At 33.5% G+C, this 20,099-nt stretch overlaps 1 protein-coding gene across 11 annotated transcripts in view; it reads right to left on the bottom strand.

The window, feature by feature from the left end:
• Window positions 1-242: 242 nt before the first annotated feature.
• OSBPL8 (oxysterol binding protein like 8) overlaps window positions 243-20,099 on the bottom strand; it is a 160,047-nt gene continuing 140,190 nt past the window's right edge. For all 11 annotated transcript variants that reach the window (XM_045069086.1, XM_045069089.1, XM_013056023.2 and 8 more), the window contains 9 exons: window positions 19,442-19,540; window positions 16,362-16,459; window positions 14,589-14,678; window positions 13,191-13,327; window positions 11,468-11,653; window positions 11,038-11,125; window positions 7,571-7,676; window positions 5,914-6,016; window positions 243-4,473 (listed from right to left, as the gene is read on the bottom strand). In XM_045069086.1, the coding sequence (XP_044925021.1) occupies window positions 4,341-4,473; window positions 5,914-6,016; window positions 7,571-7,676; window positions 11,038-11,125; window positions 11,468-11,653; window positions 13,191-13,327; window positions 14,589-14,678; window positions 16,362-16,459; window positions 19,442-19,540 (1,040 nt within the window). In that variant the 3' untranslated portion in view covers window positions 243-4,340. The remainder of the gene's footprint in view (window positions 4,474-5,913; window positions 6,017-7,570; window positions 7,677-11,037; window positions 11,126-11,467; window positions 11,654-13,190; window positions 13,328-14,588; window positions 14,679-16,361; window positions 16,460-19,441; window positions 19,541-20,099) is intronic.

The following is a 20,099-nucleotide window of genomic DNA, read 5'->3' as shown; positions in this document are numbered from 1 at the left end:
AGATCACAAGTAGGCAGAGAGGCAGGCAGAGAGAGAGAGAGGAGGAAACAGGCTCCCTGCTGAGCAGAGAGCCCGATGCGGGGCTCGATCCCAGGACCCTGAGAACATGACCTGAGCCGAAGGCAGCGGCTTAACCCACTGAGCCACCCAGGCGCCCCCAAAAAGGATTTTTTTTAAATTTGAAAACTAGGATGAGGGAAGTCATCATATATTATATTCAAAGTCATGTGATCACAGTTAGCTCTTTTTAAGAATTTTATTCAGAATGCCTACATGTAGAAGTTAGCATAATTTTACAGATTAGAAAAATTCAATTGTCTCTGCAAACATTTATAATAGGTTAATAGGAATAACAGATTAGAAATGTGATACATTACAAAACAGTTGCCTATGACTATCTGTACATCTACTATGCACCTTAGGGAAAGGATTTGACAGTGTGCTGTACTTACACTGCAGATAACATACTTTTATTCTATTATACAAAACTGACCAGTGGTGTGTTTGAATTTATAAATGGCCATTCAACAGTATATTTAGCTTAGATGTATATTTAGCATGCTAAAAAGTGAAAAAATTTTCAACTTAAGTTCTGTGGCTCATCAGTTCAAATGTTTCATGGCATTTTTAAAATAATTTCAATATTATAATACTAAAATAATTTTACATGATAAATGCAAAAAGATAATATTTTCTAAACATTTTAGAAAGTATATTCACATTCATTTTGTCATGGGTTTCTTGTGGCTCTTCGAAATATGTTAATCATATGAAGGAGACACTGGTCTTATACAATTTTAACAGTCCATCTTTGTTTTCTGTAACAAAACAAACAGTATGTTAAAGAGTAACAAAAAGTAACTTAAATATACTAAATTCACACACTGTATGTAAACAAAATGAAACCAAATTACATAATAGTGGCAGATTACACATTTTAAAGAATTTCTTTATCCATGTAGTCAAATGAGATAGAAGTTGAAATGTAAACTTACTGATTTGTATGGTGTTACCCCTTATTGTTTTAAATTGGAAAATTTGGTATAAATGCTAATATTAGTATTTTATTTCTGTACATTTAACATAATTCAAAATAATCTACAGCATCATGTGTGGCTCATCAATATTGCCATCATCACTGTATATCAACCCCAAAAAACCCCCAAATATATTCATTACTCATTAGAAATGCTAAACACTGGAAAAAAGGGAATTTTATACATTTATTTTCTTAAATATTTGACTAAGATATTCTTCAAAAGTTAAAACTGCCTTCTACAGAATTTTATGTGTATATGGCACAAGTTGACACCCAAAACAGTGTGAATTCCATCAAAAAGGCACTGTTTACAATACTCAGAATACTCTGACACGTCTACTTCAATGATATCTGAGAGTGAATATATTTGAAATAGTTAAATAGACAAACCCTTATAAAAGTACAGCATTACTGTTTATATATACTAGAGCTATATAAAAGGAAATAAAATGACACAGAGAAATGACCCTTTATGACAAGTAAGCCTATAAACACTTTGAATTATACTGGAGAGTTCTGTAACACAAAAATAACAAAAAGTATTTTGTTAAAGGCACAAAAGCGTGAATACTAAATGAGTGTTGTATTTTACAAGGCCAACTTTTTCAATGGAATGGTGACAAAGACTACACTGTACCTTTACAAGTGATACAAAAAAGTACTAACATGAAATACAAATAAAATATCTATTGCTGAAAATTACTTGTTTTACATGCCCTATTTACTGTCTATTCCTGGGCCAGCTACACCTCACTAAGTGGTAGGTAATTGAAGGCATAGTACATTTAATAACCAAAACAAATGCAAATGTCAATAATTATTACTATCTAAAATTTCCTGTGAAAAAATAAAATTTTTGATCAAATGAAAAAAAGTGGTCATAAGATCTTAAATCCTAGAAATTGTCATAAGATTCTCAGAAAACTGGGAACTGTAATCACAATTTTTATGAATCCATGTTTAAAGGAATATTAATTTCAGGTAGAGAACATTCAAAGTCAATTACATATATGGCTACATACAAAGTTAATTATGTGTTTTAAAGGATTCACATACTAAGCCTAGTATAAGCACTGATCTAAAACTAAGCCACCAATTCCTGAGTTTCGTGTTCAGTTCACAGAAAGGAACTCATACAACTAAAAGCATAAGAAGACCATTTGATTAGATATATGCTTTCAGTGTATAAGAAACAGTCATGAGTAACCCTGTTCTTTTTCATGAAATAGTTTTTGACTCGAGTAAAGAACCCAAAACATTGCCTTAGAAAAAGAAAATAATTACCTTTCCAGTCCTAGAAGATACTTATACAAATAAAACACTATTTAGATCACATGAAAATAATACACAAGTGGGTAAGATTAAAATCCCAAAGTGGGGTTATCAACAAAAAATTTAAAATAAGTTTTCAGGGTTTAATGATGAAATGATTTTTGTGATCAGCCAATCAACTTATATATGATATAAATACTAATTTAAACAATAAAAAGGATCAAATTGTACAATATTTACAAAATACCATCTATCAATGAAAAGGCAGTTGAGCATACAACATTGGTAACAGAAAGTAAGGACAAAAATTATATTGACAAGTATGAAATACCAAGAGATCCAACCTGTTCTGTGTAGTCGTATTATACCTACACCAGGTGTAGGTATATCTTATTTATATTTCAGTCAATTAAAAAAATGTTTTTGCATGTACATATGGAATACAGCATTATTTTGCCAATACTACATGGGAAATGGCTCTTTTTAAAACCTAAGGCTACTTAAGATAGCTATATTAGGGGGAAAAAAAGCAGGCTCTTTTTCATTACTTTCCATTTTTGCAATTTAGCAATCATTCCTTGATTTTATATTTATCATGGCATAAACATGCTAGTGTCTCACATCTCTTCTTAATCAAAGGCAAATGTAGCCAGAAGTTATTATTTTATTTTTATTAATAGCCATTTTGAAATCTATACTTTCAGGATTCTGAGACCTATCTTAGGAAAACATGTTCATAAGCTTAACTACATTTGCAAAAATTGCTTCTGAGGAATGTAAATATTTATGAAAAAAGTAAAAATATTACCCCCCAAATTAGGAAAATGTTTGCCTGAGCCTGAAAAAAACAAATCTTCAATAATTGTGGTTTTATCACAGAATGAAGCTGCTCAGAGGAAGAGAATAAGGAATTAAACTTCAGAACTTGATGCTCTTCTTAAATGCTCAACTTATTGCACACTTTAAGGAAACCAATTTTAATGTACATGTAAATGCTACCACACAAAGTGTCCTTTCTTATCGCCTTACTACCTTTCTCTTTTTTGGCTTTTGAAATAAAATATTGGCTATAATTTTTTCTATTCTATTTGTTCACTGAACACACTAGGATCTAAATGAAAGCTAAAATACGTGTTTCATACTGAAAGAAACATAAATTATCAAAATTTCATATGCCCTATAAACATCTCCAGAATTTGGCATATGCTATTGGACCAATGGTGTTACAAAAAACAAAAATAAGAAAAAAGAACAGCAATAAATTTTGACCAAACTTTTTTAAGCAAGTGCTTAAGGTGGTATTGTATAGGTGTAAGATATAATGAACAGATCCAAATAGCTGCATACCAATTTTTTATATTGATATACACACACATACATTTACACTTTTATCTATAAATATTAAATTCTAAGGGTTAAAAAAAATCCTGTGTAAACTTTTAAAAAAGCAATTCGCCATCTTGTCTCTCTCAGTACATCAATTTTGACTACACTTTGTTCTTGCTATTTCTAAGAAGACAACGGATCTGGGTGCTTTGGAAATTATTATTTTTTTTTAATAGGACCGTGTTTTGAACTACTGATGTCTATGACGCCATCATTTCCCATTCTGTAATTCCTTACAGATAAAAGTCTTGTGTCTGTTTTATGAAGAAAATAGATTGCTATATATATCTCATAAGAATGTTAATGCTATATCTCAGAACATACTATAGAATACAAAGACTACTGTCAGATATATGTAAGACACAATTGTGTATACATGTGGATTTATCATACTCACATGTAAACACATTGTCACAAAAGCTAGAAATGTTCTGGCACTTAACACATAGCTCACTTTAATAACCAATAGTTCTTATTTCAGGTTAAGGATAAAATGTATGAAAGGTCAACACCTCTACATTTATCTCTAAGATTTTTGTTTTAGAAATATTGTGACATTTTAATAAAGACCAAAGCAACTTGAACATTTGGTCCCAGGCCAAATCTGATCATTCCAGGTCACTGATTCAACTGTAAGGAACTTCTACTTGAACATGAAGTTTATTATAACTTGAAGCAAAATCAGGAGGAAAATGATGAAGTAGTCTTTTTGTTGCAGAAAATAATCCGTGGCAGGTGTGCTTGAAACTAAATGATTTCGAAGAGCCATAATATTTCTACAAAAATAAGAAAAAATAAATTTTATAATTACATGTCAAAAATGTTAGCAGAGAACTCACAACTTGATATATGAGTCTTATTAGTAAAGTCTTAGTTAACCAAACACTTAATTACATTATCTAAAGTACCTAGTACAATCAATTACGACTACCTAAACAGGAAGCTGATTATTCTACATGAAGCCATTTTTAGGTCTTGTCTAAATCTACATTCCATGTTTTACCAAAAATATTATTCAATGATGTTCATCAAATATAATGTTAAAACTTGATGATATAAAAATCTATCATCTTTCTCTCAGTGTTTTTAAAACAAAAATTATACCTTTTAAGTTGGCCCATTAAGGTTCTTTTACCTTTACTTTAGGGAAGATAGAAATAGAGTTGGAGAAAAATGTTAAATTCTCCAGGAAAAAATAATACAATAGACTTCATCTTGATGACACCAAGATGCAGAAGACAAGCCCCCTTCTGTAAAAGTGCTCATGGTCTAGTGGGGGCAGTGGGGGCAAGGTCAGCAGACACACACAGTAACAACTCTGTAGTCTAGTAAATGCTCAAAAGCATTATGTATGGAGGACTGTACAAGAAAAGTGGAGAGATTACTAACTACAGGGCATGGTGAGTAATGAGAAATGTTAGTAAATCTAATTAGATTTATAAATGAATGAACCTACTTGTTCATTTGCTTCCTTTCTTTCTCTATACTGGTAAAACACATTAATAGAAGAAATTGGGGTGAGAGTGGGGTGGGGTGTCTTCACTAACCAGTTTTTCTGTGTTTTTAGCCAAAAGCATTTAGTATAGCATGAGGATGGCATAAGCTCATTTCATGACTAAGTTAACATTTTGTTAGCATATGAAGTGCCTATGTAGCATCTTTCAAGTTAGGAATGTCAAGAAGTCTATTGCAGAAAACTTTGTTAGTTGACTTTCTCAGAAACCAGCCCACTTTCACACCTAACCCAGCTATATTTCTAGTATGCTACAGGGGTAAAATTCTTTTTTTTTTTTTTGAGATTTTATTTATTTGACAGACAGAGATCACAAGTAGGCAGAGAGGCAGGCAGAGAGAGAGAGGAAGGGAAGCAGGCTCCCTGCTAAGCAGAGAGCCCAATATGGGGCTCGATCCCAGTACCCTGAGACCATGACCTGAGCCGAAGAAGGCAAAGGCTTAACCCACTGAGCTACCCAGGTGCCCCTACAACAGTAAGATTCTAATTCTGCCCTCACAGGTGAGAAAAAACCACCACTTTCTCCCCATATTTTAGTGGTGAAGGAATTTCATAAGCGTTAGTAATCAGGCAATAGAAGCCAAGGTTCTATTTTGGCCCAATAATGTTATAAAACTGTAAAGTTTACATATAATTTCCTACATAACAGGATTCTTAACTATTCCTCTAGACTTAAATGAACAGCCACTGTCCATATAATTACCTTTTAATTTCTTCCTGTGTTTGTTTTATAGATTCGATGGAATTTTGAATGTCTCCCAGTTCTATCCCTTTCTTTCTTCTTGTATTTGGTTTTACTGACTGAGCTGAAAAGACATTTGGAATGGAACTGGTGAAAATAGCGACCACATTTAATTATAAACAATTTATATTTCAGCTTAATGATTCTTGTACAGTAAAATTTTCCTAGGCATTACTTTTATGACTTAGAGAGTAACGTACTAATACTCTGCATTTTTAAAGTTTCAATCATATCACTTCAAAACTAGAAAACTACAAATATGTTTAAAGTAACCAGAAATTAGTTACATTTTAGATGGCATCAGTTTTTTAAAACTCATTAAAATAGACAAGAATTCATTAAAAACATATGTATACCTTTTCTATACATTTTTATTGTCAACCAGTACACTGTATTTTTTCCCTCATCAAACCTTATATCCATTCCTTCCTTTCTGTTTTTGTTCAGATCTTAACCTCTCTCCACGTCTCAGCTTTCTCTTTTGTAAAATAGGAATAACAATAAAGCCACGCAAAGTCACATGGTGATAGTACAGTGTATTATATCTAGCTTGGCACATATTAAGTAAGTACTCAGTGAATGTCAGCTGATAAATTACAGGCAAATAGTGGAGTGAGTAAGAGAGTGAATCAGGGAACCAAAATATCTATTATATATTACATATACATACTGCTTATGGGATATGTGACCCTGAGCAGGTAAATCTGTGTCTCAATTTCCTTTTCTATAAAACGGGAACAAAACAGCATAACCATTACTGCCCCCTCTAGCACACCAATACCCTGTGACTCATATTTTTAAACTTTTATTGTTTTTTTTTTTTTTTTTTACACTGGAAATCTTACCCCCCCACATACACCCCTTAAGCCTAGATTGCTATAATCCATTAGAAGTCCTAATAATTCATCAGGGTTCCTCTAAGAACTTTCCTCAAACTGAATTCAGCTCCCTCTCCCTTAAACTGTTATTTGTTGTCCACTAACTTCCTGGCATTCATCATTTATTCACTTCTAGTGTAATCTCTGTAAAAATAAGCTACCCAGCTTAGTGTGAGCTTAGTAGAGAACTACAGCTTTATTTTCTCAGATATTACCCGAATCCTTTCTTGATTATATCTCAGTGTAATTCAAGACATTTTACACATTATCTGACTTGAACAAGAATGGCATACTATTTAATTTAGTCCATAATTTTGATATAGTTATATTTTTACTTGTCTGTAACTTCTAAACACTACAAGAATTTATTCTAAAAATGGAAAACTTTTTTTGAAGCATGGAAATGAGTTCAAAGCTCAAAAATTGCTTCCTGCATTGAATCTAGGAAACCATCAACAATTTTTCAGAAGCTAACAAGACAGAAGAATTAGTACTACAGTGTGGTTCTTGATTTTCATGTTCTCTCTTGCCTTTCCCTTGTGACCTGGTCTTGAAATTTATTTATAACCTAAAATAGCTTTTTTTGCAAACCACCTCTGTCTCCAAACTCCTACATTAACTTGATTTAAATACGATAAATACTTTTCATATATTAAACATAATATAGTAATATCCCCCCCTTTTTTTACAGTAATATCCTTTTAAAAGTTTAGTGAACAGTCGGTAGTAAATATTTTTACCTTCACTTCCAGATGAGTCCTGGATATCAGGTTCTGGGGAGGAATAGCCTTTTGCCACTTTCTTCTGTTGCCTGGTTGGCTTATGTTTCATTTTTGGGACACTAACCTGAAAAAGAACCCATGCTATGTGAATTTGCAATGAATTTTTAAATTAAAGATCAATGTTGTGTAACTGTCAAACTATCTATTCATGGGTGCAGTACACTGAAATAAAAACAGAGATGAAATAGTGTAATTAAAACTTAAGAAGATGTGATACACTTAGACAATCAAATTATTAAATTAAAACAAAAAACATTAATTTGGCACAAACAACAAAAAAAATTTAAAAAATATGCAATGAAGAGTTTCTCTTCACTCCTGAACTCTATCAACAAAAATACTTACTATTACTCTGTCTATCCTTTAAGAGACATTTCTATACACAAAAAAATATGAATATAGGCTCCCCCCCATACTTCTAACTGCATCAATCAATATCTCTAGTTCAATGTCAAATAAAAGTGTTCTTTTTCAATTGTATTTATCTTGTTCTCAACATTAGAAACATTCCCTTGAATAATGCTAGGTTTCCCATAAAATTATTCACTTACTTTTAATAATACTGGATAATGTAGAAGGCATCTTTTTTTTTTTTTTAAGTTTTATTTGAGAGAGACAGTGTATGCGTTAGCAAGCACAAGCAGGGGGAGGGGCAGTGGGAGAGAGAGAAGCAGACTTCCACTGAGGAGGGAGCCTGACATAGGACTCAATCCCAGAACTCTGAGATCATGACCTAAGATGAAGACAGATACTTAACCAACTAAGCCACCCCGGTGCTCCATTGCAGAGCATGATTTAAACTTTCAGAGAGTAACATGAAAACAAAACAAAAAATTAACAAAAAAAAAAACCTTATAGAAAGTATTTGAATGCATGCACAAGATTCAGAAGTATATCAAATGATCAACTAAGACTAAATTTTTCTTAAAATAATGTACTTTAGACTCTATTAATAGGCTTACAATTTTGGAGGTCAATCCTAAGGTTAAAAACTCAAATTCAAGAGAAGAAACTAGAATCAAAAGGGTAAGGTAATTTATATGTTTAGAAAAACTGGGAACCAGTTATCATAACTCCTAGATTCTATTCATACTATTTTAAATAGGAATTATCCATCAATTATCTATTCTTTTGCAAAATCTTATTCAAAAGACTGAAATTCAAATAAAATTTCTATAATTTTATTACAGAAAATAAGCAATGAGCAGACAGGTTCTAGATTCAGCTTAAACTATGCCCTACTTCAAGTCATAGGGACTGAACATTATAGGATTAGAATCCAAATCCACATTCTTAGAGTAGTTCAAACTGGAAACTGATAAAGACTGGTGAGAAGTATTTAAAATGACAAAGGGAGTCAGCAATTGATCTCTCAGTAAATGCCACCTTTAGGAGGAAATACGGATGCCCTGTCTCTATCATGTTAACATTGTTAAAGAAAGAAAAAAATTTTTTTAATGTTTTAAAATTTATTTTTTAAAAAATTCATTATTAAGAGAGGGAGGGAAGGACGGAGATTGGGGAGAGAGAGGAGAAAGAGAGAGAGAAATCTTAGGAAGGCTCCATGCCTAGCATGGTGTCCGATTCAGGGCTTGATCTCACAACCCTGAGATCATGACTTGAGCCAAAATCAAGAGTCAAATGCTTAAATGACTAAGCCACCCAGGCACCCCTAAAATGTTTTACAATTTCTAAATAGTGATACCATGTATGTGTACAGATATACATATATATATAATAAATTTTTCCATCTTAGTCACTTTTAAGTGTACAATTCAGTAATATTAAGTAGATTCACAGTATTGTGCAAATGTCACAGCTACTTCTAAAACATTTTCATCATCTCAAAGAGAGACTAATAATTAAGCAAGAACTTCCCATTCTCTCTTCCCCTCAGTCCAGTAGCCTCTTTTTCACTTTAGTTATTCTATTTTTGAGCTTCAGAATTTGGTCCTTTGTATAATTTCTTTTTATTGACATTCTAATTTTGTTTATGCATCTTTTTCTTGGTTTTCTTTAGTTCTTTGTTCTTGTTCCCATTTAACTCTGTGGGCACATTTGAGACAACTGTTCTAAAAACTCTGTCTGCTGAGCCTGATGTCTGGATTTCAACAGGGATAGTTTCTGTCAATTTATTCTGTTCCTTTTAATGGGTCATGCTTTCATGCTTCTTTGTATGCCTTGTTATTTTTTATGGAAAACCAGAATCTGATTGTTATAATGTAGTAATTCAGGAAATCATATTCTCCACCTTCCCCAGGGCTTGCTCTCTTCTGGACTGATGAAAGCTACAGTACCCCATTTGTTCAGTAAAGTCTCTAAATTGTTTTGCGAAGACTGTATTCCTTCTTCATGGTTACTGAAATCTCTGTTCCTTAGCTTGTGTTCAGCTAGCATTTTGACAGAAGCTTCCTTGAACACCAGTAGCTAAACAAACAAAAACAAAAACAACCACACAAAACAAAACAAAACAACTCTCCTAGCCTTAGCAGACTGGCTCTGTGTAACGGCTCTCTTTCAACACTAAGTCAGGCTTGCACATGTCTTTTTTGAGCAAAAGCATTTTGCCTTGGACATTTCCATGGTTTTCTAAAATCCCTGATTCCCTAATTTCCCAAAGATTCTTTCCCTAGCTTTTGTTTCTGGCCTTCTGGCCTTCCACAGTCTATTATTTTGTTTCAGTGGTAATCTTTTGCCCTAGGATTGCGCAGGCTTTCAGTATGGCTCACAGCAATTCCAAGCAATGCCTGCAGCCTTCGTGCTGGAGCTCTGAGTTAGTGACAACAAGGCATCCTTCAGGTAGCTGCCAGAGAGATTACAACAGACAAACAAAATTTGTGAATAAGGTCTGCTCTGCTCCCTCTGGAACCACGTCTCACATTGGGAATCTGGGGACCCTTCAAGACTACCAGGGCACCCATGAGGAGTTAGGGTAAGGATAAATAAAAATGACATAAAGCTTTCCTATGGCTTTGAGGTCACCTCTGTCTTGATTTAGCATTCACTTTGTTGCTGCAAACTTCTGACTATTTTCCATAGTTTTGGAAAATTTGGTTCTGATCATTTTTGCTTGCTTTTTTGTTTCTTTGAAGGGACAAGGGCTTGGAGCCACCTACTCTGCCATTTTGCTGACCCCAAATTTTAAATTTTGAAGCCAAGTTTTAAACATTGGTGGCCAAAGATACTAAGGGTTTTAAAAATTTGTGTACCAATGTGTGCCTGGGTGGCACACTTGGTTAAGAGTCCAACTCCTCGTTCTGGCTCAGGTTGTGATCAAGCCTTGAGTCAGGTACCATGCTCAGGGAGGAATCTCTCTCCCTCTGCCTTGCTCATTTTCTTTTTCTAAAACAAACAAACAAACAAACAAATAAATCTTTAAAAGAAAAATTTGCATGCCTAGCAGGTCTTGTTATTTTATTACATACCATTGGAGTGCGGTGTTTTACTTTGGTCTGGATAACACCATCTTTTTCAAACTGTATCATATCATTAAGTGGATCCCATGGTCTAGTACTGAAAAAATGAAAAAAAAATTCCCACTTGTTTAATAACTGAACAAAACACTCAAATACTTTGCCAAAAATGTATTCTATAAATAGATTTACATTAGCAATTATGAACCTAGCTTTAAGATTAAGATTTGTCATATCTAATCTTCTCATCCTCAGCTTATTTTGTAGACTACTTTCATGGGGTCAAATTTATAATGAATGGAACATCAAGTTTAAAAATCTCATACTAATTTATATATGTGGCTTAATGAAAAACTACTTCAACTAACAGTAAAAATTACAGAAATAAAGGCAAAAAACTATGTTGGTTATTGTTTGTAATATACTCTTTTTAATTACTTACTCTGCAAATTTGTAATGCCACTCCCCTGTGAGTGAATCAAGCTCAAATAACTTGCATATCCATTCTTCACTTTTTGTTTTCCGATCTCTGGCAGCTTGTCTTTGAGCTTCTTCTAAAACATACTTCTCCTGAGTAGCTTCCGTTTGGTCTTTAGCATTTATGGCTCGAGTTACCCGCTGCCAGAGTCTAAATCGTTTGCAAAAACAGCAATAAAGAGCAAGAGAAAAATCAAATCTACATAGAATAGGCTTGAATCCCCTTGAGAAAAAATGGTACCCATGTGGGTTTGGGGCTTTGAAAAAGCTTATGCTCACAGGCATCAAAATGTGTCGAGAGATAAAAAGTGGTGCCTTGAGTAGAGAGATCACAGTGGAGACTAATTTTTTTTCTCACCAGGAGAGAAATATTACCTGGGTTCTTAAACATATGGCAATGAATGGTGCTGATCCAAGATGATAAGAATACAATGAAGCCTGGAGAATCTATATTTTTAAGCTGCCTGGATGATTCTTATCACTGTTTAAGACTCACTGGCTTCAAAGATCCAATACTGTAATGCATGCTTCTCAACCTTGGATGCACGAATCATCAGGAACTTTTAGAATCAAACCTTGGGGGTAGGCCCAAGTATTGGTTTTTAAAACGTTTTCCAGGTGATTTTGATGTGTAGCCAGTGTTGAGAACCAATGATATAATGGAAAAGACTGAGGTGAAATCTTTTTCCCTACTAAAGTTTAGTTTAGTTTTTTTTTAAAGGTTAGTTTTTTTTATCAGACAAATAAAAATATACTATCTATATTCCATCTACCTAGGAAGATAGCATGTTGTGACTGAAAGAACACAGGCTTTGGAATCAGAGTTGGGATGAATTCTTGGCTGGTGAACTAAAAGTTACTTATCCCAAGACTCATTTCCTCATCTTTAAAATATGTTAAATTAAATTCACACCTCAAAAATTGCTGTATGCCTTGGCAAAGCTTTACTCTTGATAGAGAGCATCATGTGGTTATAGCTGAAACAATTTTTAGAACAGGTACATACATATTCTTCCATTTTTGACAACCTCAATTTTGAATGTAGAAGGAAAGTACACAGACATGAATCCTCATGACAATGAGGTATGAGAATGATATGCATATGAAAGTGAGAGTTAAATTGTGTAACGTATATAAAGTACCTGATAGAGTGTCTCTTACATAGAAAACTTCTAACACAAAGAAATATACAATAAGAATAGAACTGGGCAATACTTAAACAATATTTTTGGTTCAAAAGTATAAGAGATCAACAAGAATTTCACAACTTAAGAACAGAAACTATACTGGTAATTATTACCCAACTAATGTAAGTCCTCTAGAAGCCTGCATATCCTGTGACATAATTCTTTTATTTTGAAAACCAAGAATAATTAGTCCCATGATTTTATACAAAGAGAACATAAGTATATTATTTTTGTTTTTAATAGGTCCTGGGGCAGGTAAGAAGAGAAAGGAAAAAATGGGAAGCTTTAGTTTAGAACTGCAGAAAACCAGTATGATTTGTGTATTTATTTGACATTCACATATATTAAAAAAAAAAAGTCCTAACACATCCCAAAAATGTTAAATTACTTTGCTGAATTAAAATGTGACTGAAAACTGACAGAGAAAAGTGTCCATACTATTGAGGGACTAAAAAACACTCTTTAATATTCATGACATTAGCTGACAAATGGTATACTTACTTCTCTGATTCAAAATCCCCCTGCTCTTCAAATTTTACAGTGTGCCTTATTAATCTCCACTGCTTAATGTCTGGTGTTGGATTCCAGAAAACCTCTGAATTATCAGTCTTTTTGTCATTAATAAAAACTTCGCTATCCTACATTTAAAGAAATTAAAAATTAATGTAGAGAATTTTCATTATTTGAAAAGGATTATTTATCTTGTATAACAATATAATAATACTTTCTTCCTGATGTAATCCCACAGTTTAACACATTTTTAAAACAAACACAACTAGCACTTTTCTAAAGGTCCCAAATCTCGTCATTTTATAAAATCATTAAATATGTAATACTAGTCATTAAAAAAATTTCAACACACAAAAAGTTCATGAGATTTCACAAGTTTTACTTAATAAACAAATTTCAAACAATTACTTGAAAAACCTCAACAACCATTTCAGAACTGTCAAAGTAGAGCACAATATTTGCTAGAACTACAACGAGATGCTGTTGACTATCTATGTACTCAATATATACAAAAACCTCAACAAGCTTTTCTTAGCATTAAAAATTTTAGCACAATCTTAGAAATTTCATTTCTTTAAAAATATATTTTTATCTTTTTTCCAAATGATTTTTGGGTAGAAGTAAATTTTTAAAATTACAGAGCATATGTGGCCTCTTAATTGAGTCTCTAGATTCAATTTCATTTTCTCATCATACTTCTCATCATTTTCTGCTTATTACAATGTGGAAAATAGCATATACTCCGTGTTCACAGAGACTGCATCTAGCCAGTACCATGATATATCCTTCTCACTCATTTAAGCTCCTCTTAACAAAATTACATAAATGTGAATTTACGTCAGTAGAGAAAAAAAGAAAAACCATTGCTCTCAAATACCACTGTATCCTTTCCATGTTCCTCAAAAGGAAATGTAACTCTAACTGGAAATGCCTCTTTCTTCAAGGTGAGAGGCAGTATACTGCTCTGAGTAGAAGCACAGCCCTGGAGCCAGAGAGCATGGGCTGGAATATTGCTCCATCATTTTGAGCAAATTAAACTCTCTGTGCCTCAGTGTCCTCCTCTGTAAAACAGAGACAGTTAACAGAACCCACCTCATACAATTATTTAGTATTAAATGAATTAATAAGAGTAACATTTTTAGTGCAGTACATTTTAAGTGGCAAGTGTTAGCTATTTTTATTGAATTAAAGTTTTGGAAAGATAAAGTATTACATGAAACTAAATACTGTTGATAACAGTTCAATACCAAAATATTTGTTAAGCTGAAGCTTATGTTGAAGAGTGATGATGTTTTTAGTAATGGAATAAGTGAACTTATAAAATGTGATTTTTATTTTTTTTCACAGAATAAAATTCTTTTTCTAAAGCTGAAATACAAAAATACTTACCCAATGGCCTTCCAAAGTAGCTAGGACTTCTTTTCCCAATTTAAGTTTCCCTGATATTTGATTAACACAGTCACTACTGCCTAGAAATGGCTTTTAAAAGAGAAAAATATTAAGAAATATTTTGCTTTTAACATATTTATATATAATGTAGACAAAAAAGAATGAAAGATGTAATTGTATAGTTAGAGTGCTACTGAAGGCAAAAAGGGAGAAATTTTAGTTAGAAATGTTCCATGAAAAGAAACTGGAATTTGTGGGGGGAAAAAGGTAAAAACACAGTGTATGAAGTCCAAATAAACGTAGTGAGAAAGATCACAAATGAGGACTCATGCCCCCTTTGCTCTCTTCTGACTCAACTCTGGTTCATCAATGTTGTAGTCTATTTAAATAATAGTCAGTGGACTTGTCTAATAAACAATTCATCTATTAGAATAGCCCTTCCTTCAAAACAACAATAAAATAATAATTAACCAAAAAATCCTCTAAAAATCAAATTAGAAGAAATACACTTTGAGTTATTATATTGCCTTACTGATGTCTCTCATCAGTAACAAAATTTTGATGTTCCAATCTAGCCCTTAAAGGTGTCAGAAATTACTTAAGACATCTTTAGTCATTATTTTCAGACATCATTATCAGCATACAAGCAAAAAATCTGCTAAGATTAAAAAAAAAGGGCACTGCACCAAATAATACTGAAGAGACACTTTTTATCAGAACAAAGCTGCTGATTAGTCACTGGATCAGTTGGATATCAAAATAGAAGAAATTTAGTAACAAATAATAAACAGTTCATAGAAATATTCTTATCTGAACATATGTATTGTCCTAAATCAACAACTGCCACAATGAAAAGGTCTTAAATTTCCCTTCCACTTAGAGGCAGACAAAATCTTCAAAATACAACCATCTTCCCATTGAGAAGTGGGGTCTACATCCTTTCCCCTTGAATTTGGGTGGGTTTAGAACTCTTCAATTAACAGAAAATGGTGGAAGTGATATAATTTGATTTTTCTGCAACCAGGTCATGGATGGCAATGCAGTTTCTACCTCGCTCACAAGAACACCTGCACTTGGAACCATGAGCTCCCAAGTAAGAAGCCTGACTACCCTGAAGCCACTGTGCTGTAAGGAAGCCAAGCCACATGGAAGGGCCATACATACAGGTGTTAAGATCAGCAGTCCTAGTCTTTAAGTTGCCTCTAACCCATTCACAGGACATGTAAGTGATGAGTCTTCAGATAATCTCAGCCCCAGCTGTTGAGTCACTCACAACCTGCAAGTCTTCCTGAGGCCCCAAACATTATGTGGCAGAGATAAGCCATCCCCAATATGCTCTGTCCAAGTTCCTTCCTGATAGGCTCCCTACTGATAATACCCCTACAGATCAGAGCAAGGTTGTTTTTAAGGTTGTGAGTCTGAGTAAATTGTTAGGCAAAAATAGTAACTAATACAATACAACTCTTTGTGTATATAACTTTAGCTCAAGTTGATACCTACTTTGTGGTATCTGTAAAGAAATGCTTTAATTTACTGAGAAATTTCTATCCATTCACTTCATATACCTCACCTCTCATAAAATACCAATAGTTTTATTAATTAAAATTAATAAATAAAAAATGAAGACCTTCTGTTGATTTGGATCTGCCAAAGCTGCCCTCTGATGAATTTTGGTTCTTAAATTTATTTTTTAAGGAGTTAAACTGTGCTCTTTGTTCAGTATCTATAGCACAGATCCTCTTTAATTAGGTGACACCTTCTATCTGTACTAACCTTTAGTTTGAATTCAAGTATTGCACTGTATCCAGTTTTTTGACATGTAATATTGACTATGCCACCAAGCTCCAATGTCATTGTGCCATAAAGAATTCCTAAAGAAAACAAAATAAAACAATTTTGACAAAAGGTTCAAGAGAGATGCTGGCTAATAATAACAAGCAAAACTTTACAATCTATTCTCCTTCTAGGAGAAACCTGTAATTCAAGGGTATTTTGTCCCACCCCATAACAACCTGTCACATACACAGAGTTGTTTCTGTAGGACTTAAATAGGTAACAGAGGATACAATTATTTGCAGATTCCACTCCATTTGTAGATCCAATTATTTGCAAATTCAAATTCTCACTAAAACATGTTAGCAATTCCAAAATAAATACTCACAGCACTTTTGTAGTCCTTCATAAATATGCAGAGTCGTGAAAAATTAGAGTGGTCTTATGTGCAAATTGCCAGCTGAGGCTGAACAAGGTTAACAGTGCCTTCTGGTTTCATCCCTCATTTGGTAAACAAGTGCCTTTTCTGCGGTATTTTTAGGAGCCACATTCTTCACAGTTTGGTGATTTTTGTTGGTAATTTTACAGTTTAAAATGACCTCCAAATATAGTGCTAAAATGCTGTCTAGCATTCCTAAGCATAGAAGGTTATAATGTACCTTATGGAGAAAATGTGTGTCAAAGCTTGGTTCGGGCATGAGTTAGAGTGCTGTTTGGCTGTTAGTTTAATGTTACTGAGTCAATGATATACAATAAGGTGTCTTTAAATAGAAACAAGGTTAGATATTGATTGATGAAGAGATGACTCAAAGTAACCCTAATTTTTTGTTTGCCCTAGGGGCAATGGTTTAATATTCATTAAAATGTGTTTGTGGTGACTTTACCCAACATAAGTACTGCTAATCACAAGAATTAACTATAGAAGTAAGACAAACATGTAAAAAAAAAAATCCCTCAAGATAGGTTCTGTGGCTAAAAAAGTTGAGAAAATTCATTTAACTTTGTTAAAGAGTGTGTATGTGCATGACTTGTTCTTGGACTAAACTGTTAAGGGAGCTTTTAATATGCAAATGAATAATGTTAATTTCCAAGAAGGAACAGACTATAGGATGTGTCTCATACTTATCTGGTTATGGAACTCACTTTGTTTTTGTTTTGTTTGTTTTTAAATTTAATTTCTTTTCAATGTAACAGAATTCATTGTTACACCCAGTGCTCCATGCAATACATGCCCTCCATAATTAATACCTAGCACCAGGCTCCCCCAACCTCCCACCCCCTGCCCCTTCAAAACCCTCAGGTTGTTTTTCAGAGTTCATAGTCTCTCATGGTTCATCTCCCCTTCCAGTTTCCCTCAACTCCCTTCTCCTCTCCATCTCCCTATGTCCACCATGCTATTTGTTATGCTCCACAAGTAAGTGAAACCATATGATAATTGACTCTCTCTGCTTGACTTATTTCACTCAGCATAATCTCTTCCAGTCCCGTATGGAACTCACTTTGTAAAACAATTTGTGAAATTAATGATTTGAGGAGAACATCATAGAAAATACACAAGGGTAAAAAACAATAATTATTTCCTATGCTCATCCACGAGGGGTTATATTCTAAATGATAAAAGATTTTAAAATACACTTATCAATTTAGTTCATAATTTCAGATATTTCACTTCATGCCTATTTCAAGAACCACACAGGAAGCTCTAAGAATTATCTAGCCTGAGGCCACAAGGTGGCCACTCTTTTACTTCAAATAGGGTAAGTCCATGTTACAGTGGATGGGAGTAAACAAGCCTGGAGTTGAGTCTCAGCATTCTCACTGGTTTGGCCTTAGATAAGATACTTAACTCTCTCAGTTTCTACATCTGTGAAATGAGGCCACATTAAGTAATCCATGTTTTCATGAATCTGTTCCTAAAAGAGGATAATCATTACTCAAAAAAGTTATTTTTCAAAAATGGTTTGCAGGGAAGCCTGGATGGCTTAGATGGCTAAGTGTCTGCCTTTGGCTTAGGTCATGATCCCAGAGTCCTGGGCTCAAAGCCCGCATCAGGCTCTTCTCCCCCACCTCTGCCTGCCACTCTCCCAGTTTGTGCTCATGCTCTCTCTGACAAATAAGTAAAATCTTAAAAAAAAAAAAAAAAAAAAGTGGGTTGCAAAGGATTATACAGATAATGACCAAACTGAGTGTTGAAGCTGATGCCATTCAGCTTAATAGTGTAGGTCACAGAGATCTTGACTGCAACATTCTAGCTGTTTGATCTCAGGCAAATTAACCTCTGATATGCCTCAATTTCCACATTCATAAAAGAGACAATATTACCTACTTTATAGGGCTGCTGAAATGATTAAATGAGTTTGTAAATGTAAGATGCACAGAACGGCTGGGTCCCTGGTCTGTCGTAAATGATAGTATCTTTATCTGTGTCTTGAATAATGGGGAAAAGTATAATACATTAGTTTTTAAGAAATTGCCAAGTGGGGCGCCTGGGTGGCTCAGTGGGTTAAGCCGCTGCCTTCAGCTCAGGTCAGGATCTCAGGTTCCTGGGATAGAGTCCCTTGGCGGGCTCTCTGCTCAGCAGGGAGCCTGCTTCCTCCTCTCTCTCTGCCTGCCTCTCTGCTTACTTGTGATCTCTCTCTGTCAAATAACTAAATAAAATCTTTAAAAAAAAAAAAAAAAGAAAGAAATTGCCAAGTGAAGATAAGAAAATTTTTTAAAGGAGTTAGCATACTGAAAAGAAGCAAATTAACATTTTAAAAAGAGGTGGAGGTGCAAGAAAACGAAAATCATTTTTAGTAAGATTCTGAAATAACAGGCAGTTTCATCAAATTTTAAAACGGGTACATTAGGTAAATGGAATTCCACTATTATAACTCAGTCTTTTCCAACCAAAATATGTGTCATAGAAGTCTGTTGTAGGTGAATTCACCACAGAAATATTCGGTAGACGACAGCAATAATCTTAAATATCTATAAATCAAGGACATTTTGATCAATCACAAAACACAACAAATTACAGCCATATACTTTACTTAAAAAAGGTTTATAGAGTATATAACTCAAATATGGAAACCACTTACCTTTACAATGAGCATATGGCATTGTCATGACATAATCTTCACCTCTATTCAAGAAAGTTAATCGTGCTTCTCCTTCTAATATTGCAGATAATGAGTTTCCTAGAATAAATATCATGTATTAAATTTCATAAAACTAATGCAACTAATTAAAAATAAACAAAATATATTTAGGACATTTACCATACATCTACAGTGGACGGTCTTAAAAATGTCTCAATCTCAGGGTGCCCAAATGTGTATTTGTTATCTTATATCCAAAACATATGTGATCCACATTCCTAGTCTTACAAAATGAGTACTTTTAAAAGGTACAGTTATATGCTTATTATGTTATGTTACTTTATATGAGGCTCTTAAAAATCTTAAACACATAGAACATACAATAAACAAAACACTGTTTCATGGTATGGCTTAATAACATATCTGTGTTTGAATAAAAACATTATTTCTTACCTGTATATTACATTGTTAAGTCCCAAGCTTTCAGTACTTAAAACTGACATAATAATATTACAGATAATTTGAAAAAAGAAAACATAAGCATAACCCATCAAAATGCAATTATTGATAAAATTCCATGGTATTATCTTCTAGCTTTTCTCCCATGTTTATTTTTCTTCCCCCATCATCAGTTTTATTGAGGCAAAATTTATATATA

This window comes from Mustela putorius, unplaced genomic scaffold (genome assembly GCF_011764305.1).
Source record: "Mustela putorius furo isolate JIRA1106 unplaced genomic scaffold, ASM1176430v1.1 tig00003911_pilon_pilon_pilon, whole genome shotgun sequence".
Lineage (NCBI taxonomy): Eukaryota > Metazoa > Chordata > Mammalia > Carnivora > Mustelidae > Mustela > Mustela putorius.
Note: the sequence above shows the minus strand (reverse complement) of the source record. Positions and strands in the feature narration are given on the sequence as shown.